Source organism: Protobothrops mucrosquamatus, unplaced genomic scaffold (assembly GCF_001527695.2).
Source record: "Protobothrops mucrosquamatus isolate PMUCROS unplaced genomic scaffold, P.Mucros_1.0 scaffold1511, whole genome shotgun sequence".
Classification (NCBI taxonomy): domain Eukaryota; kingdom Metazoa; phylum Chordata; class Lepidosauria; order Squamata; family Viperidae; genus Protobothrops; species Protobothrops mucrosquamatus.
In genome coordinates, this window is record NW_015387683.1 from 137,402 (window position 1) to 164,773 (window position 27,372).

At 39.3% G+C, this 27,372-nt stretch overlaps 1 protein-coding gene across 1 annotated transcript in view; it reads right to left on the reverse strand.

Annotated features, from left to right (window-relative positions):
• Positions 1 to 27,105, reverse strand: part of GNE (glucosamine (UDP-N-acetyl)-2-epimerase/N-acetylmannosamine kinase) — a 45,258-nt gene extending 18,153 nt beyond the window's left edge. Inside the window, exons 1-4 of the mRNA XM_015822263.2 lie at positions 27,043 to 27,105; positions 3,461 to 3,669; positions 1,036 to 1,487; positions 393 to 545 (exon numbers count right to left, since the gene is read on the reverse strand). Coding sequence (XP_015677749.1) covers positions 393 to 545; positions 1,036 to 1,487; positions 3,461 to 3,669; positions 27,043 to 27,096 — 868 coding nt within the window. The 5' untranslated portion in view covers positions 27,097 to 27,105. The remainder of the gene's footprint in view (positions 1 to 392; positions 546 to 1,035; positions 1,488 to 3,460; positions 3,670 to 27,042) is intronic.
• Positions 27,106 to 27,372: the final 267 nt, after the last annotated feature.

Here is a 27,372-nt window from a genome sequence, read left to right on the forward strand (position 1 = left end):
TCACTAAGCACCACGATCATGAGGCCTTGTACGTTACAACCATCTTGCTTACTGGTGGAATTTCCACTTCCAATTACAGTTGTTAATCAAGGATACCTGTATTTGTGTCAAAGAAGTGAGAGGGTAATAATCACAGCACTATCACTTAAATTTTATATATATATATATATATATATATATATATATATATATATATATAGATATATAGATAGATAGATAGATAGATAGATAGATAGATAGATAGATAGATAGATAGATATAGATATAGATATAGATATAGATATAGATATAGATATATAGATAGATAGATACACACACACACATACATACATACATACATACACATTTCTAATACAGTACGTTAACATATTCATAATAGTCATCTCACTCACCTGCATCAATATTTGGGAATAAAATCAAAGTTCTCTTGTTAAAAGAGATGAGGGCATCCAAAGTCAGTTCAAACATCTTTACAGAATGTCTAATGTCTGTGGTCACAGGATGCTGCAAAGCGATTATATACTCTTTTGGTTTTACACCCTCACCTGTGAAAACAATGTAAATGTAATGCACACATACACACTTAAAAAGCAAAATAACTGAATTATTAAAAAAAAACCCAGCAAGCACAGAATTCACTTCATGAACATAGTGTTCCCGTAATGACAGTCGTAAAAAAACAGTTGTAATGTCAAATCTGGTCACGTGATTCCTCAATTTATGACCACAATGACTTACAGTCATAATTCCAGGCTTGATGCTATTTGTAAGCCAAGAACATCCTGTAACAAGATTCCTTTTTCACATTCTAACGTGAAAAGTACACTGATAAAGATTAATCTAGACTTCTGTTCCATGGTGCAGTTGTGGAATTTTATATTATAAATTCTAATATATAATCCAAAGACAAACATTTTTGGTACACCAAGCCAACTGTAACTGCCAACTATGACGGCAAACCCCAAAAGGGGCCAGATAAACTTTTGATGTACTCTGCTTCATGAAATCATAGTCTTACATATGCAACTTATTTACCTAACCACATTCGGATAACGCTCATATAATCCTTATTTTTGGCAGACAGCAACTTGTCATACGAAGGACATCCTGCCAGAAGGATGCGGTCATGGTCTTCACACATAGAGATCAAATGCTGTTCTGCACTTCTTGTGCAACACACGTGGTAATGAGCCAGCTTGGTAATGGCATGCCTGATGGAATCATCTATGGTCCCACTGACTTCTCCACCTTCAATGTGAAGAATTCGAATGTTCATTAAGGCAGCAGAAGTAGCTAGCGCTAAAGCATCAAACCGGTCTCCATGGACTATCATTATGTCAGGTTTCAGACGATTGAGCACATCGGGCAACTTGACTAAGGCAAGACCAACAGATTCCACCATAGCGGCTTCATCTTCCCCTCTCACTATTGTGTGTAACCTGCTGTGGATGTCAAAGTCATCTTGTTCAATCATACGGTAAGTATTCCTGGAAAGAGGGAAGAGGAAAAGTGCTTAGACTCCAGTGCCATACACTTTAACACCAACAGCATGCTAGTTACTGAAATTAATGGTACAGTCAATATATTTGTCTGACAATGGTGGGTAATATTAACAATTCCAATCCCAAGAAATTTAATAATAATAATAATAACAATATGATTGAGGCAAAAGCAAGCAAAAGTAGTACCAACAGGCGCCTTCGGTGCAATCCCAAAACAACTGGGGCACAAATTGAACACCATCGACACTGACAAAATCACCATCAGTCAATAGCAAAAGGCAGCTTTGCTCAGAAGAACTTACATCCTGAGATGGCATCTGTAACATCATTAAACATCCGCATCTGCCTATCCTAGATCCATGGGAAGGACTCAACCAGTGGATTAAAAAACATCAAATCCAATCTAAACATCTGCCTAACTATGGAACCAACCACACTACTAATAAAGTATTGTTAATAAAACCATTCTTTAAAGGCTGTACAGGTAGTCCTCGACTTATGTCCACAATTGAGCCCAAAATTTCCACTGCTAAGCAAGACAGTTAAGTGAGTTTTACTCCCATTTTACAACCTTTCTTGCCATAGTTGTTAAGAGAGTCACTGCAGTTTTTAAGTTAGTAACATGGTTGTCAAGTGGATCTTGCTTGTCAGAAGATTGCAAAAGGGGATCACACGACCCCTGGACACTGCAACTATCATAAATACATGCCATTTACCAAGCACCCAAATTTTGATCACGTGACCATGGGGGGGGGGCGCTGCAAATGGTCACAAGTGTGAAAAAACGGTCACTGAGTCACTTTTTTCAGTGCTGTTGCAACTTGGAATGGTCACTACACAAATGGTTATAATTCGAGAACCATCTGTATCTGCTGTGCCCCACCAAGGTAGGTATAAGCAAGCATCTGTTAAGTGTTAAGGCACCTGTTCCCAAATACTACAGAGTTAAGAAATGCTATCTTCAGAAATTTTTGAGAAATGCAAACATTTCAGCNGTCACTTTTTTCAGTGCTGTTGCAACTTGGAATGGTCACTACACAAATGGTTATAATTCGAGAACCATCTGTATCTGCTGTGCCCCACCAAGGTAGGTATAAGCAAGCATCTGTTAAGTGTTAAGGCACCTGTTCCCAAATACTACAGAGTTAAGAAATGCTATCTTCAGAAATTTTTGAGAAATGCAAACATTTCAGCAAATGAAGAAATATTGCTTCAAAGATACAGTATTTGCTGCGAAAATGAAGAACTAGGACAGATTATTGCTGGCTTCTGCGGCTATCGTTACTGCAGGAAATTGTATCATTGTTGAATCTAAAAAGATAGTGATCTGAAGTATGGATACCTGGTACTCTATGTAAGCCTTGTTATTATTAAAAGAGGGAAATTACTATTATTATAAGAGGGAAAGGATTCAAATATATGAATTAGTTCTGATCTGCCTTGACAACTGTTCATCATTTATTCTAAATCAAAACAGGTAATCCTCATTTAAAGACCAGTCGCTTAACAATTGGTCAAAGTGAAGACAGATTTTAAAAAAAGTTACTTATGACTCAGAGTTACAACTGCTGCACCTTCACCTCACCTTCCACCCATGACATGATTTGGGCTAGTTGGGTACTTGATAACCAGCTCACATTTACAACTGGTTACAATGTACCATGGTCACATGACTATGATTTGTGACTTTTTTGCCAGTTTCTGGCAAAAAAATGCTATTCAGAAGGATCAATTTGCTTAAGGACAATTTGCTTAAGAACCGGTGACTTGCTTTACAACCATTGTAAAAATGGTTCTAAATGTGATGACCACAACGATTTACAATCAAAATTCCGGGCCCAGTTGTAGCCATTAAGTGAGGACTACCTTTGAACCTGGAATAAAGAAAACAATCTTAAGAAAACCCATCCCCACAATTCCATTTAAGCATATCTGAAGAAATAAAGTATGCCTCTTACCCATAGTCATCAATCAGATGAGAGCCCAGAACTATAATATCCAGTTCAAAGAACTGTGGTTCTGCTTTAAGGCCAAACATGATTGGGGCCAATTTTGAATAATCTGCTCTGTTACATGTAGCAACACAAACCCGAAGTTTCCGATTGTTTCCATTCTTCTCCATCACTTCCTTTTGTTTTTGCTTAGTAAGGGTCTTGAAATAAAGCTCCTGAAATATAATTGTACAGAAATTAGTACACTAGGAACATATAGAAGTATATTGAATACAGTAATGCAGGGGTCCCCAACCCCTGGTCCGTGGAGCAATACCAGTCCGCACAAACAAGCAAAGCCCCATCGGTGGGATGCAGGCAGCACACAAAACCACGCCCCCTCCGGTCCGTGGAAAAATCTCTCTCCACGGAACCAGTCCCTGGTGCCCAAAAGGTTGAGGACCTCTGCAGTAATGGATTTATATCAGTTTAATTTTTCCTTCTATTTAGACAAGAAATTCACTGGAAGATTTTGAGTCAGAAATAAACTCTATACCCAATGTAAGCAAAGAACTGTAATGACACAGGAGTGGCAATTCCTCCCTAACAGATAATCATCTGGGACAGACACCCTTTGGGACGACTGCAATAGAGAAGACCCTATAGTCAAGATAATAGATATGCAAAGAAAAATGACATAATGCATTTAGAGGTAAAACTCGTTAAATGAATTTCATGATTGTTCACAACGTATTATTTGTTATATAATTACATGTGATTTTTCCCATATATAATTCTTGCACCAGTGATGGAGAAATACTTCCTCCATAATTTGCCTCCACATTTTTTTTAACTATGAGCCACTTGAATATAATTAGACCAACTGAAGCTACATTATACAGAATATAGACTTAGAATTACTACTTTCAATGACACTAATGGAAGAATCATAATGAGCTGAAGTCAAATTCACTTTAAAACCTCTAGCCAACAAAATTTAAAGTATGCCGCCTACAATATTTTTAAAGACTTCCAAGTATTTCAAGTAATTGGGATTTTTCAATATTCAGTTTATTAGTCCATCAAAAGCAGAAGAAAAAAGGGAACTATTACTCTCTTATAAAACAATATATAACCAGTTTGAAAAAGAAATTTTGGAGAGAAGGTTAAATTACTCTTTAATTGGTTGACAGGATTATGCCATCAATTTTCAGTTTTTTTCAGCTACTGTTACAAAAAACTATTTATTTTGTAAGATGTTTTCTACTTTTAAAAAATACACCTATAATTATCTATGCGTCACTAAGGTTATTTCTCATGCAAAATTTTCCTGAAATGAAAGGAAACAGCAACATAAAACAACTTATATTTTTGCTAGCTGATAGAAGGAAAAAATATTTTCTCTAGTCAGTTTCCCATAGATAAGAGAATACAAAATTCTCACATCAATCCTACGCAGCAAGCTATTTAAATCAGATACAGATTCCTTGGTATACCACAAATACTTAAGTTAATATTTTTCTAGAGTACTACATTTTATTTTGAATTTGTTTCTTTAAATTTGGGGGAAAGAGCTCCTTTAATCACAATTCAAATTTTTGTTGTACTAATATACAGAAATATCACTTTTGCTTTACCATGTGGAAAAGCAACTATAAATCTGCACTAACTAAACAGCTTCCTATTATAGGCTATTAAAAAACAACTTTTCAAAGTTTTCGGTGAAGCAAAATATTCAACTTGCCAAATCTCCAATTTCTTGGTGCCTATGTACAAGCCAAGACAGTAAGGATGTTTTTTCCTCTCACTTCTACATATTTCACTAATATTTAATATTTATTCACTTTATTGAATTTGTTGAGGCCTCCCAACTCCAAAATGTCTCTGGATGGCTTGACCCTGAGATAAAGGGAACATTGTATATTTGAATAAACATGATTCAGATTCTGAAATGCCAAATGTTCATTAACCAGAATTTATGGCATAAAGTGCTTACAACAGAGATCATGTAACTTGAGAGGCAAGATTTATTTTCTCTTAAAGGGAACGAAAATAACTAGATAACAATTTTAGAAATCAAAAGATAATTTTTCCTACAATTCATACAACCCCTCCACAAGGCTACTATAATTGTATAAAGTGGTGGGATTCAGCCAGTTCGAACCAGTTCAGCAGAACCGGTAACTAATTTTTTGTTGCCCAGGCCCAGATTGGACTTCTGGAAGCGGCATCCACACAGAGAACCGGTTGTTCACATATTTGAATCCCACCACTGATTGTATAGCCAAATTATTGAGGTTTTATTCAAATAAAGAACATAAAAACCAGACATTTAGTATTTTTCAGGCTAGCTCAGATCAGTTTTATTCATAAAATAAAGTTTTATTCATACAAGAACCGATTATATATTGTAATTAGAGTAGTGCTTTCCACAGAACAGTTAATTAAAAGTAGAGAAAAATTCCTTTATAACACCCAAAAGAACAACTTTTTAGTAAAGGCAGTCAAATTTGTTTCAATCATTTATTTCACTTTAATACAAAGAAACCTTACTTAGTTCTGCTTTATTGTGCAAGTAAAGATTAAATATTAGCATTCAGTGATATCTGCCCCAGATTTAGTCGATCTAAGTACTCAATGAGCAATTATTAACTCACAAATTACTGTTATAGCATTTTTTAGTTTTCTAATTAGATATATGCCAAATAATTAAACTAACCCTTTAAACAAGAAAGTATGATAAAAAGTTTGGTCAATTTAAATGCTGAATGAGCAAAGGAATGCAAAGTAGAACTCCAATAGCTTAGTAGGAAATTAAATTCTATAAAATAGAAAAGCAATGGAAATAAAATATGTATATTTTCTGAACCTGTTTTTCACCATTCATTTCATTTGGTTTTCTTAAGTGTCAGACATAATGTCTCTGCAGAAGGAAAATAAGGAGCATAGGATAGATTAAAAACAGGCATCATTTATCTAACCGAGTGCAACCATCACAGATCATGTTTTTTTCTGATTCAAATTGCTATTGATTTTTGTTATATATCTTATCTGTCAGGTTTGGTTGCAATATTTTTTTTTCCTTTGAGTTAGAGGAAAACAACTTTAGAAACTATTTAGAAACTGCAATTGGTGCAGATTTTTCGAACTACAGTTTTTTTCACACCAGCCTTAAAATCAATTACACCGACTTCCAACTTGTTTAAAGGCTAATTCACCAGGGTGGTGTTTGCCTATATTTTAGGGCCACTAATATTTGAAAGAATAACTCCTCCCTGCCTGCATTTGAAGTGAGGTTTTAAAAGTTTAATTACCATAAAAAAAATTAAAAGGTCTGGTTGATGGAAACCTCAAGAGTTGTTTTCCATGGCAGCACCTCTGTAGTATAGTATTATTTAGTGTAGTACTGCAGTACTGTACATCCTAATCAAACCTCAAACTCTAGATCACTGGTGTCCAACCTTTTGGCTTGCTTTAGCTGCACTGAATGAAGAGGAATAATCTTGGGCCACATATATAGGTAGTACTCAACCTACGACCACAATTGAGCCCAAAATTTCTGTTGTTAAGTGAGACATTTGCTAAGCAACTTTTGCTCCAGTTTACAACCTTTCTTGCCACATTTGTTAAGTGAATCACTTCAGTTGTTAATTTAGTAACAGGGTTAGAATCTGGCTTCCTCGTTCGGTTTGCTTGTCAGAAGATTACAAAAGGTGATCACATGATACTGCAACGGTCGTAAATATGAGTCAGTTGCCAAGCCTCTGAATTTTAATCACATGACCACAGGGATGTTGGCAACGGTCATAAAGTGTGAAAAACGGCCGTGCTTTTTTCAGTGCCATTGTAACTTTGAACAGTCACTAAATGAACTGTTGTAAGTCAAGGACTACCTGTAAAATATATAATGAAGTTAATGTATATAAATGACATAATAATGCTAAACGTTTACCATCTTGTGGAGGCCACATTACTAGTTGTCTAGGGTGGAATGTGGCCGATGGGCTGCAGGTTGGACACACACCTTGCTCTAGATCAGGGGTGTCCAAACTTTTTTCAAAGAGGGCCAGATTGGATGAAGTGAACGTGCTGGAGGGCCGAACATTTTTCCGAACATTCTTTGAACCATTACAATTAAATGCAAATGAATTATTTTATGCCTCTTTCCTCTCCCTCTCTTTCCTCTTTCTTTCTCTCTCTCTCTTTCCTTTCCCTTTCCTCTCCCCCCTCTCTTTCTCTTTCCTCTCCCCCTCTTTCTCTTTCTCTCTTTCTCTTTCCTCTAACTTTCTCTTTCCTCTCTTTCTCCTCTTTCCTCTTTTCTTCTCTTTCCTCTTTCCTTCCTTTCTCTTTCCTTTCTCTCTTTCCTCTCTTTCCTTTATTTCTCTTTCCTCTTTCTCTTCTCTTTCCTCTTTCTTTCCTCTCTCTCTTTTCTCAATCTTTTTTCTTTCCTCTTTTNTTTTTTTCACACCAGCCTTAAAATCAATTACACCGACTTCCAACTTGTTTAAAGGCTAATTCACCAGGGTGGTGTTTGCCTATATTTTAGGGCCACTAATATTTGAAAGAATAACTCCTCCCTGCCTGCATTTGAAGTGAGGTTTTAAAAGTTTAATTACCATAAAAAAAATTAAAAGGTCTGGTTGATGGAAACCTCAGAGTTGTTTTCCATGGCAGCACCTCCGTAGTATAGTATTATTTAGTGTAGTACTGCAGTACTGTACATCCTAATCAAACCTCAAACTCTAGATCACTGGTGTCCAACCTTTTGGCTTGCTTTAGCTGCACTGAATGAAGAGGAATTATCTTGGGCCACATATACAGGTAGTACTCAACCTACGACCACAATTGAGCCCAAAATTTCTGTTGTTAAGTGAGACATTTGTTAAGCAACTTTTGCCCCATTTTACAGCCTTTCTTGCCACATTTGTTAAGTGAATCACTTCAGTTGTTAATTTAGTAACAGGGTTAGAATCTGGCTTCCTCGTTCGGTTTGCTTGTCAGAAGATTACAAAAGGTGATGACATGACCCCGGGATACTGCAACGGTCGTAAATATGAGTCAGTTGCCAAGCCTCTGAATTTTAATCACATGACCACAGGGATGTTGGCAACGGTCATAAAGTGTGAAAAACGGCCGTGCTTTTTTCAGTGCCATTGTAACTTTGAACAGTCACTAAATGAACTGTTGTAAGTCAAGGACTACCTGTAAAATATATAATGAAGTTAATGTATATAAATCACATAATAATGCTAAACGTTTACCATCTTGTGGAGGCCACATTACTAGTTGTCTAGGGTGGAATGTGGCCGATGGGCTGCAGGTTGGACACACACCTGCTCTAGATAGTTCACAATAAAAATTCATAAAACAGATCCAGTAACTTTCTCCCAAAATTCAGAATCAACCTGATACTGTAAAATAACCCTTTAAAAACTATATGAGCAACAGTAGACTCCAACCTAGCCCACCATAACAGAAAAAGGCACAATAATGTTGTCTCCAAATGGCCAGAACACTATTTTAACACCTTCCTGAATGGGGGGGGGGGGATGTCACCTGAACTTTGGTGGCAGGTGGGAAAAAGAGTTCTACAGAACTGGGGCAGCTCCTAAGGATAACTGATCTCTATTTCTCAAACCTTGGAGATAAGAAACTGAAAGCATCTCCCACTAATAGGAGTGAGTATGATGGACAGACTTCACTCAAAACAGTTATTAGGATTTTACAATTTACAGTCCTGTGAATCTACTTAGAAACCTACTGGCAACTGATGATCCACATACAATATTTGAATTACATTGCTCTCAGATGCAAGCAGGTGGCTGCTGTACTGTGGACCATTTGCCTTTTCCAAGTATTTTTCAAAGGCTATGGTGGAATTCTTTCAGTGAAAACTCTGGATGCCTTTGAATTGAGAGCAATTGACTGGTTTTATTGCTCTCATTTTACTCCACTTTTAACATGTTTACAGTCTACTGGGAAGGTTTTATGGCATTATCTACATAATAAAATAATTTGCTTAGTACTCTGTTTGAGTCCTACACTCCACCCATCACAAATGGATGGCTTCAATTTTAAAACACTTTTTAAAAAATACAGTTAACCTGATCATTTTGACAAATTTACCCTTACCAGGAAAGCTTATGCATTCATGAGCTTCCTCAGGTTAATCCTATTTTTTTAAAAAAATATTTTTAACTTGTCAGTGAAGAGCGTTCTGTATTGTAATAAATTTAATCAGCCATATACTTTTATATTTCCTTATATTTATTATTTTTACCCTTTTATAAGTTTCATTTTTTAGATTTAAATATTTGCTTTTTAAAAGGTTTTTTACCTTTGTGTATTTTATACTTTTTAGCTTTTAAAATCATTGTTTATATCCCACTCTTTTTATACTGGTCTATGACTGTAATACAATTTTGATTGATTTATTGATCTGTGAGTTACATGTTCATGAAGATTAATTATGCAGTTATACATGAATTACCCAGAAACATAGTCTTTTAAGTAGAGAGCTTTTTAAAAAAAAGCTAAAATAGTCACAGAATGAAGGCCAGTGCTTTCAAATAGGCCTGGAAGAGAAGGGGGAGAACAGAAAGTATTTCCCACAGTCTGCATCATAAGACTTCCAACAGCCTGAATCATAAGACCTTGCTTTGCTGATCAAAAGCCTCATTTATATTTAAATAGTAAATATAGTCTGCTCTTTATACATATTATGAAACAGTCGTAATTTTCTGGTTACCTTTACCTAATTACCTTACTTTACCTTTTATTGTTGGCATACGATGAAACACTATTGCCACATTTTTTTGTAGAGCATACAGTATAGTAGTGTGCAGTTATTTGGCCTGATTCCCCCATCTTGAGCCTCCCAAAATTAAAACCTCTTACAACACCTTGCAGATAGGAAATAGGAAATAACCAACAAACCCACCACTTTTACTCTTTAAGTGGCCTCGGGGTACAATCCGCGTTGCTAAAAAGCTCGATCTCGCATCTGTCTTGGGGGGGGCAGAGGTTCAATTCATCGCCCAGTTTTTAAAAGACTGAAATGCTCCAGGCTAAGAGCATCGCTTCCAATGACAACCGGCTCCAGATCGGATCAGGCTTTGGCACGAAGCAACACAGGGCGAACGAAAAAGAGCCTCCAGCCTCCGACAAGATGCTGAAGCGGCCATCCCCGGGGCGGGATGCCGGGCGTGCCTCTATTTTCCCCTGACAAGTCGGACCGCTACCTCTGCGGGGCAGAGTGGTTTTTTTTACAGCGTTGCGAGGAACAGCAAACGGCGCCTTGGCTGCTGCTGGCTCCGCAAGGCAAAGGGGCAAAAAAAAACAAAAAAACGGCGGGAGCTGCCCTTGCTCCACAGAGGTCCAGCAAGGCCTCGCCGACACGCCGCGTCAGCTCAGGGATGCTTCCTTTCCCCCTCCCAGGACTGCGCTAAGCGGCGGCTCTTTGCAGCCCCGCCGCGCCTGCGTCACCCGAAGCAAAGGAAACGCGGCCCGCCGCCTCTCTTCTCTCTTCCCCCTTCCCTTTACCTTTCTTTACGCGCCCCGCTCCCTCCCCAAAGCCTAGGGAGACGGCTGCTCCTGTCCTCGCGGCCTTTGGAGGAAGAAGCCTCCGCGCCGCAAAAGCGCCTCGAGGCGGCGGCAGGAAGAAATGGCCCGGCCTCCGGAGCCTCGAGGGAGGTGGCCTTGTGTGTGGCGGCGCTGGGAGGAGAGCAGGCGAGGGAGTCCGGGCAACCACGCCGGCTGCGAAGCGATCGGCCCCTTTGCTTCCGCCGCCGCCGCCTCAGCTTCTTCCTTCTCTGCTAACAGAAGTCGGAGAGAAAAGGGCAGCCGTTTCGCCGGGCTTTTCTCCGTGTTTCCATCCCAAGGCAACCGCAGCCTCCCCCCATCTGCTGTTCGGAAGACGACGCGTGTGGCGTCCCTAGATTAGACGCTTCGTGGCTCTAGTGAGCCAAGATTTGGCTTCAGGAAAACTGAGCCCGTTTAACCCTTTCTTACTGTGTGCATTTTGTGAAAGAATAGAATAGAATAGAATAGAATAGAATAGAATAGAATAGAATAGAATTCCTCCAACGCTGAAAGGGGTGAATAGACTGAGGAATAATGAGCGTTGAAGCCAGCGCCTTTGCATCATTTGTGGCGAATTTTATACCCTTCTCTTCTAAACCAGGCTTAACTGTGCTCTCTCGGACCGATTTCTCTAAACCTAAACCTGGATGTCTGCAACAGCCTGTTTGAAATAGATTTTTTAATGGAAGGGGCAATTTAATGTTGAAAGCCGCCCAGGGTCCGAGAGAGATGGTTGGCAAACAAGTGTAATAAATAATTTTTCTTCCATCTGCTGCTCTCCAAATGAGTTCAACTTGTTTTTATATATACTTTGTTTTATATATTTTGGCATTTTATAATTAATATTTTTAAACTGATGCATTTTCTGTGTTTTTTTAACTGACTGTACTCCGTCCTCCTTACGGTAATCTTTGACTGTAATAAAGATATAAAGACCAAACTTCAATTTCCAATTTATGTTGGAATACAAGATAAATCTATGCTCTTTTCAGAATGACCCTGTTGAATTCACACAATCTTTAAATCCATCTTCCACTTTCAACTTAATGTCCTGTAGTAAGTGGATACCAGATTGCTACTACTGTACAGAGGGGAATGTGCTCCAGATACCCTACACAAGACCTGGTTGTCAGCAGTTGTGGATTTTTTCCCCCCACATGTGTCCTTTTACTGGAATGTTTTGGGATTTGGGGATGGTGGAACAAAAACATTAACATGTTTTTAAGGGGTACATACCACTTGTTTGTGAAGAACAGAGTGTAACTTAATTGCAGTGTAGATTCAACTATACTGTAGTGTAAATGGACATGAGAGCAGGCCTTGTACAGTTACTCCTCAACTTACAACCACCATTGTGCCCAAAATTTCCATTGCTAAGCAAGACAGTTTTTAAATGAGTTTGGCCCCATTTTACAACTTTTCTTACCACAGTAGTTAATGAATGAATGAATCAATTTTTATTATGCTCATGGACCACTGGACCAGCACTGTTAATGAATCATTGCAATTGTTAAATTATCAACATGGTTCCCCATTGACTTTGCTTGTCAGAAGGTAACCACATGACCCTAGGACACTGCAACCATCATAAATACATGACAGTTGCCAAGTGTCTGAATTTTGATCACATGACCACGGGGATGCTGTAATGGTTGTAAGTGTGAAAACGGTCATAGGTCACTTTTTTGAGTACCACTGTAACTGGTCACTAAATGAATAGTTGTAAGTCAAAGACTATCTTCTGGCTGCAATCCTGTGGTCCCCTAGATTTTTACTACTCAAGGGTATGTTGCAGTAACCCAGAAAAAAGACTCCAGAACTTGCTGCATAGTTACTTTGTAAAGGGGTATAACTATCTTAAAACTGGTACGTTTATTTATTTGTTAAATCTCGCCTTTTTCAGAGGGTCAGGTGGCAGACATGGCATTCCCTCCTCCAATTTTTTCCCCACACCAACAACCCTATAAGGTTGGTTAGACTATAAAACAGTGGCTGTGCTAGTCCCCCAGTGAGCTTTTATGGCTTAGGATAGAATGAAGAGTATTTTCTAAGGCAGAGGTCCCCAACCTTTTGGGCACCAGGGACCGGTCCGTGGAAAAAGGTTTTTCTGTGGACTGGAGGGTGTGTGGTTTTGTGTGCTGCCTGCATCCCACAGATGGGGCTTTCCTTGTTTGTGCAGACCGGTTGCGGGCATGCCGCGGCCCAGTACGGGTCCACGGACTGGGGGTTGGGGACCCCTGTTCTAAGGAATCTTGGATGTTGACATCCCTACTGTTACAGAATTTCAGCATACTCCTATCTTCATTGTTTTTAATTACTTCCTCAAAACCATTGACATCTTTTAGCATTCTTATTCAAGACTGGAATCTCCTTTTTCTTTTGCAGGACTTTCCTTGTTTATTTTTCCCCATGTTTCCACCTTTTATGTTATTATAAAACTGCCCGTTCTCCTTTTAACATCTCTCAGAAGTTCTTAGTAAGTTCTTTCCTAAGATCATTGTCAGCTTCCCTTCCCTTCTGGTCAAATTTCACCATTTGTTCTGATATCTAGACAGTTTTCACCTGTTTCTTAAATTTTGGTAGTCTGTCTCTGCATTTTTTAGTTTTATTTACAAGTTACAAAAAAAAGTCAACTAATCAAACTTAAGCTTAGAAAAAGTAAGAAAAGATTTTAAAAAGTAAGAGCAGATTTTTTTAAAAAAAGAAAAAAAAATTATGGAGGTAATCCTGTCAAGGCTGACTTGTTACTCGCAAATTGCTACTCGCAACCTGACAACAGAGGCTAGGGGAGGGGAAAGGGAGGAATGATTGGAATGTATGGGGAGCTAAGCTAAGGAATTTATGTGAGCCGTTTGCAGCCTGAGAAAGTCCCAACACTTCAAGGTCGCCTGATGGGAACCTTTTGAGCAGCAGAGACTGTTTCCCAATACAATATGATTGAACTGTATTGGTGGACAGTGGACACGGGGTGGCCCAGAGAGGAAAAGACGGAGTTTAACTATACTATCTTTCATGCCAAAACCTCAGAACCTCCTCAAATCCTGCTGTGGTGGCAGGAACCAGGTTTGGGCAGCAGAAATATAAGAAGATGCTGGAAGCAGCTGATCATTTTAGTAACTCTGGCAAAGGAATGATTTCATACTGCACTTCGGAAGGCAATGGTAAATTCTCCTTTATTTTACCAAAAGGAAGCCAGTTTGGTGTAGCGGTTAAGGCACCAGGCTAGAAAGCTGTGCGCTGTGAGTTGTAATCCTGCCTTAGGCCCAAAACCAGTGGGATGACACCTAAGGCAAGGTGTCATCCATCTTATCTAAGTTCCATTCTTTCAGCCCTAAGCAGGAGGCAGTGGCAAACCACTTCTGAAAAATCTTGCCAAGAAAACTGCAGGGAATAATCTAGGCAGTTGCCAGGACTAAAAAAATTATTTGAAGGCGTGCGCACACATACACACACACGCACACAAACATTTTACCAGGAAACAACATGACAAGATAGAAAGGATTATTTAAAGAGAGAGGAAAGTCCTACTGATGAATTAGCAGTACAGGCTTATTGACATTTCAGATTCTTGAAAGAGAAAGTTCTTAGTAAATATTAACTCAAGGTATGTATGCACAAACAATTTGATTAATGGTGCAATGTACACTTAGTCAAAAGGTCAGCCAACGAATTAAAGCCCATGTGCCCAAAAAGCACTCTAGATGCTGCAGCAGATTGCAAATGGACACTGACTTATTAGATTCTATTTTATGCTATATTCGGAGCAATTGAATCATTGCTTGCAGTGCAACGGTAGTTACGAATATATAATTTTCACTTGCTAATTTCTCTATATAAGCCAGTTTGGTGTAATGGTTAAAGGTGCCAGGCTAGAAACTGGGAGAATATGAGTTCTAGTCCTGTCTTTGGCACAAAGCCAACTGGGTGACCTTGGGCCAGTCCCTCCCTCTCTAAGAAGGAGGCAAGAGCAACCCAATTCCAAAAATCTTTCCAAGGAAATTGCAGGTTCTAGTTCTGTCAGTCATCAGGAGTCAAAAACTGACTTGAAGGCACAACAACAACATAAAAAAGAACCCCAGTCTTTGTATCATCATTTTTTGAAGGAAGGCAAAATAATTAACTAAAATACTGGTGATTTCTACTGTCTTGTACTAGAGTTACCATATTCTTGTATAGGTTATGAATAGGGATGCTAGGAGTTATTCTACTATATTTGGAGGGCTATAGATTCCTTCACAGAGATATCTAGACATTAATTAGCCTGTGAAAATAATAACATAATAATGAGCTGTGGAATTTATTCTTTTTTTAAAAAAATACTTGACTTCATTATCATAATCTCTGTTAGACCTCAAATCTCCCTGCTTTTCTCTCTCTTACTTGCTCATAATTACTGGAGATAAGCAATAGTAGTATTGATATATTACAGTAAATGTCAGCCATCCCAATTTGGTCCTTAGAAAAGAAAGATTCCTGGCCCATGTTTAGCCAAGAATATACCTTACTAGCGCCAAAATGGTTACAGCAGAAGGAAAGCTGGATTTGAAATCTTCTCACATTCTCAAAATGTCAAATAAGCCTCTGAATTCAAAGTCCTTTTGAATCCAGAGACTTATTTCCAAGTAAGCAGACATACAATTGTCTAAGAATACAATCACATGTGAAAATGACACATTGAATATAGTAAATACTAGTAAAACTCTCATGTTTAGGTGACAGAGTGTATCATGGGGTAACCATTTTTGAACCAAAGTACCTAAAATGAGCTAGTCAACAGAATGTGTCCAAAATCTAGGATACCCATGGGATTGAAATTTGGCAAATTTGTGGTTGCTTCAGTGCTGCTACACTGCTACATTGCCGACCAGAGTTTCAATAGACTAATCTCACCCTGGTCTTCTGGAGACCAGATAAGCCAATCTCTCCTTTGACCCTGGAGATCAGGTAGATCCCCTTTATAGCCCTCTGGAGGCCAGGTAGACTGTGGGTGGGAATCAAACATGAGAAACAAGGGACTCTTGTGCCCCACCCCCGCCACTGACACCCTACCCCTAACAGTGCAGATGCCTCGCCCCCCCCCACTGCCGAGTCTGCCAATACCACGAGATGAAACTGCCCACAGGCTGGATGTGGCCCACAGACCATAAAATGCCCAGGTCTGAGGTAAACTGTCCCATCATTGACTACAAGAGGACAGTCAGCTAGCAGGAAGTTGGAAGGCATTCCCATTTCCAATATTTTTTTGCCATTGGTCATTCTTTTTCTCTGTTTAGGTAAGGAAATATTTCTGAAACAATGACCCAACAAGACAGGTTGTTTAGGAATCTTTAAAATCAGGCTAAAAATAACATATTTTGCGTAAAACCAGCTTCTAATATATCGAGAGATTTGCATGTGATGTTCTGATGGTTTTGCATTTTCTACTAAATGCATTCATAGAAAGGAGATCATTGATAGTTGGACAAAGAACTTATGTCTGTTGGAGAGGGACATTTAATCTTCTACCTTATTTTTTCAAGTTTCTACATTTCATGGCGAGAAAAATATGTAGTATATCCTATGAGAATGTTATTAACTTTTACTAACATACAATGCAACTGTTTTTTTTCTGAGTGAGGATTTAAAAAATCTATTCATTACATATACAATTAATATGCTGATAGATAATACATTTTTCTTTCTTCTCTACTTTCTCTCAGATTATATGAATGAATTTTAAATTACATAGTGTTTCAATCTTTAAATTGTAAAGACAATTTAAGAAAACAAAATAGAATTTACTTTGTTCCAGTTTCAGAAAAAAAACTGGCACGAGAAATATTTAATCCATAGACTAGTAAATGTACTGTAGTATTGCCAAGTAATGTAATAATCTTAGATGTGTATTCTGCAAAATGAGGTTCATCATACAGAAAGAGGAAAGGCACCTGGCGTCTTGAAACTTTTACTGATAATACAATTTCCTAAAATAAATGTAACACAAGTATAAATTTGAATAACAGCTCAATTTCAGAAAACATGTCATGGTTTTTTCTATGATACTAAAACAATTTGTGTATATATAGGTACATAGGTGGACCTTGTACATTGAATAAGCCATAATGTGAACTCAGTTATAATGTTGCTCAATATTTTTTAATCTGGTAAAGAAATAGGGAGCAAATGGTAGGCTTATAGGTAATTTCCCCTCCCCCCTCTTTTTCCTACACAACTTTTTAATGAATCGCAATGTAATGCCTTATGAGATATAAAGCACTTCTATTCCTAATGTTTTCTGTAACTCTGGAATTGGTGCCTTATTTAATTCCCTCTTTGTGTATTATACATTTATGAATAATATCAGTGCAATAAAAGCAATAAAACTCCCTTTGTATGTTCTACAATAGTGTCTCAGTATTGCAGTGTTGATGATGCTTCCTCTTATTCATCATATGCTTTACATCAAGAGCAAAACAAGTCTGGGGTCAGATCTCTAGATTTTTACGATCTAAGTCTCATAGTGGTCAATCTCCAAACATTGAATCCTGATTTTCTATAAGCCCCTCTCCACACACATTGCCAGCCCATCTCCCACTTCCATTCAAAAAGTTACACCCCCCCCCCAAAAAAGCAGGACAGGGTTGATGATGAAGGCAGCAAATGTTATGCCATTGGTGGAGAGCACTTCGAGTCAGTAGTGAGGAAAGGACCCTCAATTTTTCCTTATTAACCTGGCGAGATGGCATGTGAGAAAGACCTTGGAAGGCTGGGCAGAGAGATGCGGCCAAGGGAACATAGCATACTTAAGAGATAGCATAGCACAGTGGTGGTGAACCTATGGCATGGGTGCCAGAAGCGGCACTCAGAGCGCTCTCTGTGGGCACGCGCGCTGTCGTCCCAGTCCCAGGCCTTCATCTGGGTTTTATAAAACCTTTTCACTTTAGGCCTCCGCTGCCGTGTGCAAAAAAAAAGGTTCAATTAATCAGTCAATTTCAACTTTCGCGGAGAAAAAAAAGATCTTGCAAGGTTGGAATTGATTGATTGAACTTTTTAGTCCCACCCAGTCTGCCGTTACCACCGCAGCCACGCCCACTCAATTGGCCACACCCAGCCAATGGGCCACACCCACCCAACACTCAACGATGCATAAGTGAGTTTTGGGTTGCAGTTTGGGCACTCGGTCTCTAAAAGGCTCGCCATCACTGGCATAGCATATTTACTTGGGCTGTAAAGGAGATGGGGATTGAGAATTATACTTCGATACTTGCAAAATTGATGCTGGCCTTATGGTAGGCATTAGTTAGGAACTACAACCCCAACCAGATGAGTTAGTTCTGTGTTATTGTAAAACTACACTGAATATTTAAAACCTTTACAGCTTGAGAAACTAGGGAGAGTCTCTTCTGAGTCTATTGCCTCATCCACTATCTAGCTGCAGACTATGCTGCCTCTTGTCTGCCTCTCTTTGCCCAGTCTCCCAAGGTCTTTTTCACATACAATTATACCTGCCATGTTTGAATGTAAAAATATACACTACAGTCTTTTACAAGGTTGTTCCTAATAAACCACTTCAGCAAGTATTCTACAACTTATAATTAGGGGGGAATTACACAACTATGTTCATACATCTTCAGCAGCTTTGTATGACACCCTCTATTAGGGTTTAATCAATGCTCTTTATTACTTTCCTCCAAGGACAGAAGGAAAAAATGGCTTTATGTCTCAGGAGGATCAGCTAATAATTGATGGGAAACCTGCCTTCTGCACGCCTTTCCTTTAAACATGATCACGGAAAGAAAGTTGTGTACATATCAAAAAAATACACAAAGGATGCTTCCCCTGGGATGATACTGATATATATAAATAATACAATACAACACCCCTAGATCTGATTTTTAACCAATTAAGAGCACTGAAGCCACCAGTATGTCTGTACCATCCCACTACAGTGTTGCAAATAGTGTTACAAATAATTCAAACAACAATTTGTAGGGGCACAGCATTTTGCTTGTATTACCACATGTGATATAGTTATCCTACAACAAGAATTGCCAATTTTCATTTTAACGTTGCCTTTAATTTGTATCTGTGTTAAAATACCAAAGAATTTGATACCTACAGCTGAAACAAAGGCAGCTGTTGTTAGAGCTTAATTTGGTCTCATTAGGACCAGAATGAACCACATTAATTAAAGAAAAAATACTTCTCAGTGTGAGCAGAATGCTTTGCATTCACAAATGAGGAAACACTAAAGAAAACTTCTGTGTACTGAGATTTTAGAAGTTATTTCTATTGCAGAGAAAATAACTTAAGATAGACTGATTTTCTTTTATTTTCTTTCTCAAAAGTCATTCAAACTGTCACATTCTTCAAAGTCTGAATCCTTAAAAATCTATGTTCGCAAATCTTTACTTACCGAGGCCGGTTCATACAACAAACAAAACCATCATTTATTAAATTAATCACAAATCACAGTGAGGTTTCAGATTAAACCCCAAGCAAAGTCAACACATTTTAGCTTAGCGTGATACCGTATCTGTGCCTCAAAGATGTACATACAATTATAACACTGGCATTTCTACCACTCTACCATTCATTTTCCTAGCTGGCAAGCATTAACCAAACACTCACACTTTTAATCCAAAGCATTCACAGTAAATATTAGTCACAACTCCCTAAACAATCTAAAGCAGTCAAACTCAATTTCATTGAGGGCCGCATCAGCATTGCGGTTACCCTTGGGGGGGCGGGGGTGTGTGGCCAGGGTGGGTGCAGCCTACTGGGTGGGCGTGGATGGAGTAGGTATGGCCTATTGGGTGGGTATGGCCAGCTTTACATCGTTCGCCTCACTGCCTGCTGAAACAAGCCAGATCAAGCCAGAGCCCATCAAGCCAGATATGTGAAGTAGGCGAGGGCCATTTGCTGGCCACTTCCAGGCGATGGTGCATTTCTTCATTCCTCACAAAGGGTGACACCTCCCCAGCATGCACCCAGGGGGCGGGGCCAATGCGGCAGGGGCTGGTTCCTCGCTGTTTCCAGATGGCCTTGTGGAGCTAAGACTGAATGTGTTTCAGCATAGATGGTCACCACAAAATTGTACATTGGCTCCCGGCTGGCCTGGGCCAGGGCCAGGGCCAAGGCAGAGGGGGCCATTCCCTCACTGTTTCCAGAATGGCTTTGTGGGCCACATGAAACCACTTCGCAGGCTGCATCCGGGCCCCGGGCCTTGTGTTTGACATGTCTGATCTAAAGAGTAGTAATAAAAGCAGAGACAATATAGGTAGTCCTCAACTTACAACAGTTCATTTAGTGACCATTCGAAGTTACAACAGCATTGAAAAAAGTGACCTATGACCATTTTTCACACTTATGACCATTGCAGCATCCCCGTGGTCATGTGATCAAAATTCAGATGCTAGGGAACTGATTCACATTTATGACCGTTTGTAGTTTCCTAGGGTCATGTGATTATCTTTTGACACCTTCTGACAAGCGAAGTCAATGGGGAAAGCCAGATTTGCTCAATGACTGTATTACTAATTTAACAACGGCAGTGATTCACTTAACAAATGTGACAAGAAAAGTTGTAAATTTTCTCACTTAGTGGTAGAAATTTTGGGCTCAATTGTGACCATAAGTCGAGGATTACCTGTGCAATACTGTGTTGCTTGTAAAAATGTTGCACCTTCTTATCAGAAAGCATTGGATCATAGTGTAGCCATTAATGGTGTCTTGACTAGTGTACAGAATACATTTAGCATTACTGATTTGTGCACTTGCAGGCCCTCCTTAGGTGTATATCTAAACATCTGATGTGCTTAATGGCCTGTAAGCAATCCAGCACGACAGCTTCAAGTAGTTAAATGGACCTAAAGGATGGAAAGAAAGATTTGCCAGTCAAAGCAAGAGGAACAAGGGGGGGTTAAAGAGGGAAGGAGCTCTATGTTTTGTACAAAGGTTTGACTATTTACGATGTAAGAAAGATTAGTCTGATTGCTGGGCTGAAATTTAATTGCAGTGATGACTGTCCATCACTGTTTTTGGTGAAAGACTCCAGTGAAGAAGCCAAGATAGGAAATAATACAATTTGGGAACCAGCAGCGTCTGTATTTCACCCTATCCTTCTCTGTCTCCGAGGAGAAGCAATGCAATCCTATTCAGCGATGATTTGGTTGCACTTAGAATTGCATTGTAAGATCTATAAAGCATAATAATGATTATTCAATTATTTTTCAAGAGAGACATGACCATCCTATATCTTCTACTTAGCAAATTCTCAAAGTAATCCATATTTTTTCCCCTCTTTGTGAACTTCAAGCCTTGGGCATGAAATTAATTTTCTTCATGGCCAGCTTAAATCCCTGTTCCAAAACAAATCAGTGGAGCTTCCTATGATTTATCTGTAAGACTGAACTGTAACAGCTGAGCTATGCTCCTGAATACATATCAATATGCCCACATTGTACAACTCACTTGTCCTTGATCTCTACATCAGCCACATTCTCATATAATTCCGCACTAGCCTGATTGTTCCAACCCTATTCAGTAATTTGTTTTAAACTTCTTCCATACCAAGGAAGTAAAGATGAATGAATAGTTACTTTAATTTAACTAGATTAAACTAACTGCTGATACTCCATTCTCTCTAATCAGAAATGGCCAGTCCGGTAATTCTATGTGGCCCTCCAAAAATGTTTGCTGTTGCTTCTCAGCCATGATACTATCAAGGCTGCGGTGCCAAAATCTAGAAGCAAATCCTCTCCCTCAAAAATTTTAGGAAAAGGTTAAAAACTCCTAGCTAAAAACCTAACTAAGCAATCATAGCTTTGGTTGTTGACTCCTGATGTATACGCCTCATAGGGAAATCTGGGTTCCACACAAACATGCAATAGCACTTAGACTTATATACTGCTTCACAGTACAGTATCTACAGCCCTCTCTAAGCGGATTGCAGAGTCAGCATATTGCCCCCAACAATCTGGGTCTTCATTTTATCAACCTCAGAAGGATGGAAGGCTGAGTCAGCCTTGAGCTGATGAGAATCGAACTGCTGGCAGTTGGCAGAATTAGCTTACAATACTGCCTTCTAAGCACTGCGCCACCATGGCTCTATGTCCTAATAACATTTCATTCTATTTTTTTGTTTTGTTTTAGTGAATCTTCTCTCCCTCTCCTTGTTTCTCTTCTTTTCTTTGATGATGTCCTTTCCTGACTAAGAGAAAGAGAGACAGGACAGAATACCATATTTTACAATGTTAACACCGTAAACTTACCCTGTTGACAAATATATATGCATAAATAATCATACATTTCTGATATGGTCCTCTGAGCCCAATTAAAGGATACTTCAGAGTAAAGTGAGCCTGAAATTTAATAAATGCTATCCAGATTGTACTTCAGATAAGGAACTGTAAGCAGAGCTAATTAATCTCAGGAACCCTAAATAGCCTATCCTGACTCTGTGTCAGTGCACTGTGGATATCTCTTAATCGGGGAATGCAAAAAATATTATACTAGACATTAGGTTGGAGATGCTGGCTTACATAGATGAGCATGAAGCATGCATGGATAAAAGGGAGCTTTGATTACATTTAATTAGATTTGTAGTACATTGATTGAAATGTACAAAAAATATATAGGTACGTACAGTTCTTTTGCTGCAGAAAATCTGCATATGGAAACAGATATATATATATAAAGCTGATAACTTAGTTTACTTTTTCCACTATCTTGCTAAAATGTATTAGGTGAAAATCCAAATTCACCAAAGCCATGATGGATAGCAGAACCAATTTGTAAAGGCCCATCTATTGACAGAATAACATAAGAAAAATTATGATTTGGAATGTATGTATGAATAAATGGCAAAAAGCGTGAATTAATGACTGAAAAGAAAGAAAATCGATTAAGATGGAAAAACTAAGAGAATGGATATAACAACTGAAGAAGATAGTCTTGATCTTTTGATTTATTTATTAAATATATATGCCACCCATCTCACTATCCAAAGGGTTTGTGGGGGCTAATGGAAATGATAAATAGATGACACAGGAAAATAAAGGTGTAGGTTTAATTATGAATGAAATAGCTAAATGTATGTTGAAAGAATGAATTGATGTCATCTTGGGTATTGTGAATGCATATGAAAGTAGGGATTTATAAGTTGGTCACATGTTTCTGCATGTTGCAATATATGGTTAACAGCAGAAAAAACAGGAATGAGTTTTGATTAAAATTGCACAAAATGGATCATAATAATTGGATCCAAGTGAAAATATAATTCTGGGGATGACATGAATGGATGGCTGGAATGAGCACTGCAAAGAAAAAGTGACTGATTACTCAGAGATCCAAGAATGAATTAGAAAAATATTTATTCAGTGTGTATCGATTAAAAAAAGTTATTTTGAATATAAACATCAGTGCATTCATGTGTGCATATGAAAAAAAGAATGAATCAAGTGTAACTAATGAGGTTGTTTTTGATAAAATATTGAGAGAATCAATGAAGGACACAAAGATAAAGATGATTAGGATGACGACAACAACAATAGGCTTTTGTGGTGTGTGTCTGTGTGTGTGTGTGTGTGTGAAAGAGAGAGAGAATATTACTGTAGAAATGCAATCAAAGACAGCAAGGAAAGGTTAAGTTTAGAAAAGGCTGATAATAAAATGCAGAACTGTTTTAATGAGAATGAAAAGTGGTTTTGCAAGAGGGTGGAAAAGGCTAAACAAAGAATCTCTCCCATGATAAAATTATTTAGAATGAAATTCAAGTAAAGGGGTGCTGGAAGAAGTATTTCAGAGATTTCTATTTCAGAATGATAGCAATGTGTGAAAGGCTGAAACTGAAATTAATGCTATCTTGATGTTCAAGAAAGATTGAGGGCAAGGAAGGTAATAAATTATGTGACAATGTTGAAAAATAGTAAGGCTGCAGATGTAGGTGGCAAAACTAAACAACTATTAAAATATGAATGTAGTTTATTTAGGAAGAATGTCTAGCTTACATACTGTTTGTGTAAAAACTGCATCTGTGTTTGATTATTGAAAGACTGCTGCTTGCCTTATCTTATAAAAACACAAGATAGCAAGAGATAATGCAAAAACATGGAAAAATGGAAGACTTGATCATGTCCATCATCTCATCCCTCCTTGAAGGTGCCCCAAACACTGGTTTCTTTTCAGATCATATAAATCTCTCCCTATCCCCCCTTTTTTAAAGTATTCATGGAAATTTTAGCAGCATTTTGACTGAAAATATACAAGAAGTAATGGTGAGCAAAATTTGGAAAATGTGGTGTGGCTTTATGCTGGATGCAAGGTGTGCAGACCAGGATGACATGGTTCCGAAAAGAAGTAGCTTTTCAAAGAACTTTGAGGCTTATTTACCTTAAAGAATCCTTTATTTTGCTACATAGCTTCGGCACGAACAATAAAAAGCCAAAAACTGAACCTCCCACCCCCAAGCACCTGTAACAACGCATAACTCACTCCTTCATTTTACAGTCATCAATCATATGCTCCAATTAGTTTGAAGTGTGAATTGCTCCCTCCCTATTTCTCCTGTTACGCTGACCTTGGCTGTGCTATGCTGAGATATTGTTATGATTAGCTGGCATACTTTCCCACCTACTAGGCTAGTATCGTCTGCTTTAATTCTAGAAGTGATATGTAGGCTAAATAAAACATGTTTGCTTCTTCACATATGGCAAGCAAGAACATCCAATGTTAGCAGACTTGACACAGCATGTCATTGAGACCTGTGTTAATCTGATAAATTGTATTGTCAACTGTTGATTTTTAGAGAAAGCATATGATAAACTGAATGGACAATGTTGAGTTAGATGATGTTTTATGTGACTGTAATTGAAAGTTGCATAATATGGTTGTTTAATATGGTTGTTTAATATGGTTACAGACCTGGGGTATATCCTGGAAATAAAACATATGAAAGAACAAACAGAATGATAAGCAAAAGACTCTACAGAGCAGGGAGTAAGAATGAGATTCTCCTTGGTTCTTCAATAGATTTCTGTAAGGAACATTTTTAGTAATGTCAGGGATATATGTTCACTGGGGATGTGAATGTACCTATACTTTTGTATGCTATTGGTTCAAGACCTGAATGACTGAGACGTTCACATAGATGGTACAACAGAATGAAGATTATGGATTTGGAAATTAATGTATCAAAGGCTAGGGCAGTTTCACTGAAGAAGACAAATGGAATGAACAATTATATGGTATATTCATAAGTGAAAAAAAAAATTAGAACAAGGAGATGAATCAGTGTTTCTTGGAAACATCTTTATTAAATGATGGGGAAATGGATGAAGAAATTTTCACATGTGTAAATGCTGGAAGAGCCTGATGTCCTTGAAATTCCATCTGGTGGACTTGGACCATTAAGTAAGTTAGCCTAATTCATACCTATGGATGCAGTGGGATGTATCTTGAATTCCCAGTGGTGCTTGCAAGATGCAAACCCTGTCTACTTTTTTGTCATAATCGTGGAAATTTTGCTTATTTTAAATAAACAATATTTATTAAAAAGTATGCATTTTTTACTTTTTTAGATGCCCCAGTGTTACACTTCCTCTCAGTGATCAGGCTGCTATATATCTTAGTAGCTTTTTCAGGTGAATACATGGGGATGGGGAGCAGGAGGGGAACAAATGGGGAAATCTATTCCTTCAAACTTATTGCAGCTCTCTGGATTCTGCTGAAGTGCAATTCCCAGAGGCCGCAACAGCACGACCAGTTGTTGTAGTTCAGCAACATCTGGTAAGCTGGGTTTTCCCTCCACTATACTGAAAGCTCTAGAACTGTGCAGATTTGGGGAACAGAGGTTCTTCCAGGTCAATTAAGTAAGATAAAGTAGATACGACACGTATTATTCTTGACCAGAGGTAAAATTCTTGAGCAGAAGTAAAAGCATGTTGTAAGATGCCCAGAGTCACTTGATAGCAAGATCAGTGGTATACAAAACAAACAAACAAACAAACAAACAAACAAACGAAGCATGAATGTAATACTTCAACAAGTTCCCACCTCCAAAACATTCTCCTTCCCAAGTTTGAACATACAAATAAATATAATCAGACTCCAATAATGTTTTTAGGGGCGGGTATTAAATTATTTCTATAGAAAATTCCTTCCTTCCTTCCTTCCTTCCTTCCTTCCTTCCTTCCTTCCTTCCTTCCTTCCTTCCTTCCTTCCTTCCTTCCTTCCTCAAATTAGGAAGCACTGTCAATCTTTCCAGCTAAGCCCTAGTTTTGACACGAGAGAGATGGACCGGAGGAGAGGATTGGCTAGGGTGGCCAAGGAAAAATCTAAGCGGTAGCGACACCGGAGTTAAAAAAAACACGTGGGGACAGCGCCTGGGTGGAAGTCGCGGGGATCCTGCGATAAGCATCCTTGAACTTTAAGCAGACAATTGCCAGGGCTTGGCTCTTCCCTAGTGTTCAACCCTCTCCACCACCCCCGTCCCCCCCCCCCCTTGCACCGCCTGTCAAAGATGAAGGGGGCTGCTGATCAAAACCAGAAAGCAATTCTCTTCTTCGGGGGGGGGAAGAGGGAAAATCCCGTCAGAGGAGCCACCTCGCCTAAGGATGGGGACGAGCTTCCTCCTTCCAAGCTTGCCTTTCTCCAGCCCAGACCCGGCTAGGCGCGACAGCAGCACTCCTTCGCCCTCGGGCATCATCACATCGCTCCCTCGTTGGGCGGAAGGGAAAACCGACCTCTGGTTTTGCTTGCATTGTAGGCTTGCATTATAGGAGGGCTCCCCGTATTCCTTAACTGGCTCGGGATGGGGAGATGGAGTTCAGGACGAGTGTCTCTCTCTCTCCGCCCCCCCCCCCCCATCTAGCCAGCCAGCCAGCCAGCCAGCCCCGGTTAGCGGAGGGGCTAGAAACGAGCAAGCGACCCCGCGCCACCACAGCCCACCCGTGGGCGACGCTTGCCTTCGCCCGGCTCTCTCGTCCAGCCCAGCCTCTTCCCCCGCCCGCAGTTGCCGAGACAAAAGGCTCTCCCGAGATCTGGCTTACGTGGGGGCCGCGGGGGCTTTGAGGCGTCCGGCGGTGCTGCTCGTGGCTCCCCATGGCGCGGAGCGGGGTTTTTTTTTTTTCCCCCCCTTGCCCTTCTGCTGCTGCTGGCTGAAGGAAGCGGGCCACTCTTGCCTCTTTCTGGCGAGGCTCCGCCGGGCACCTGAATTCCATGCCCCGCATTAAGCCCGCCCCCCTCGGAAAGTCACCGAGAGAAAGATCTGACTCATTTGCCGGCCCTTTCGGGCAGCAACAGGATGTCAGCTTGAGGCTGCCTTTCAGATGGGAGGCACAGAGCTGGGCTCTCTCCTCGGAAAAGCGCTTTCAAGCATT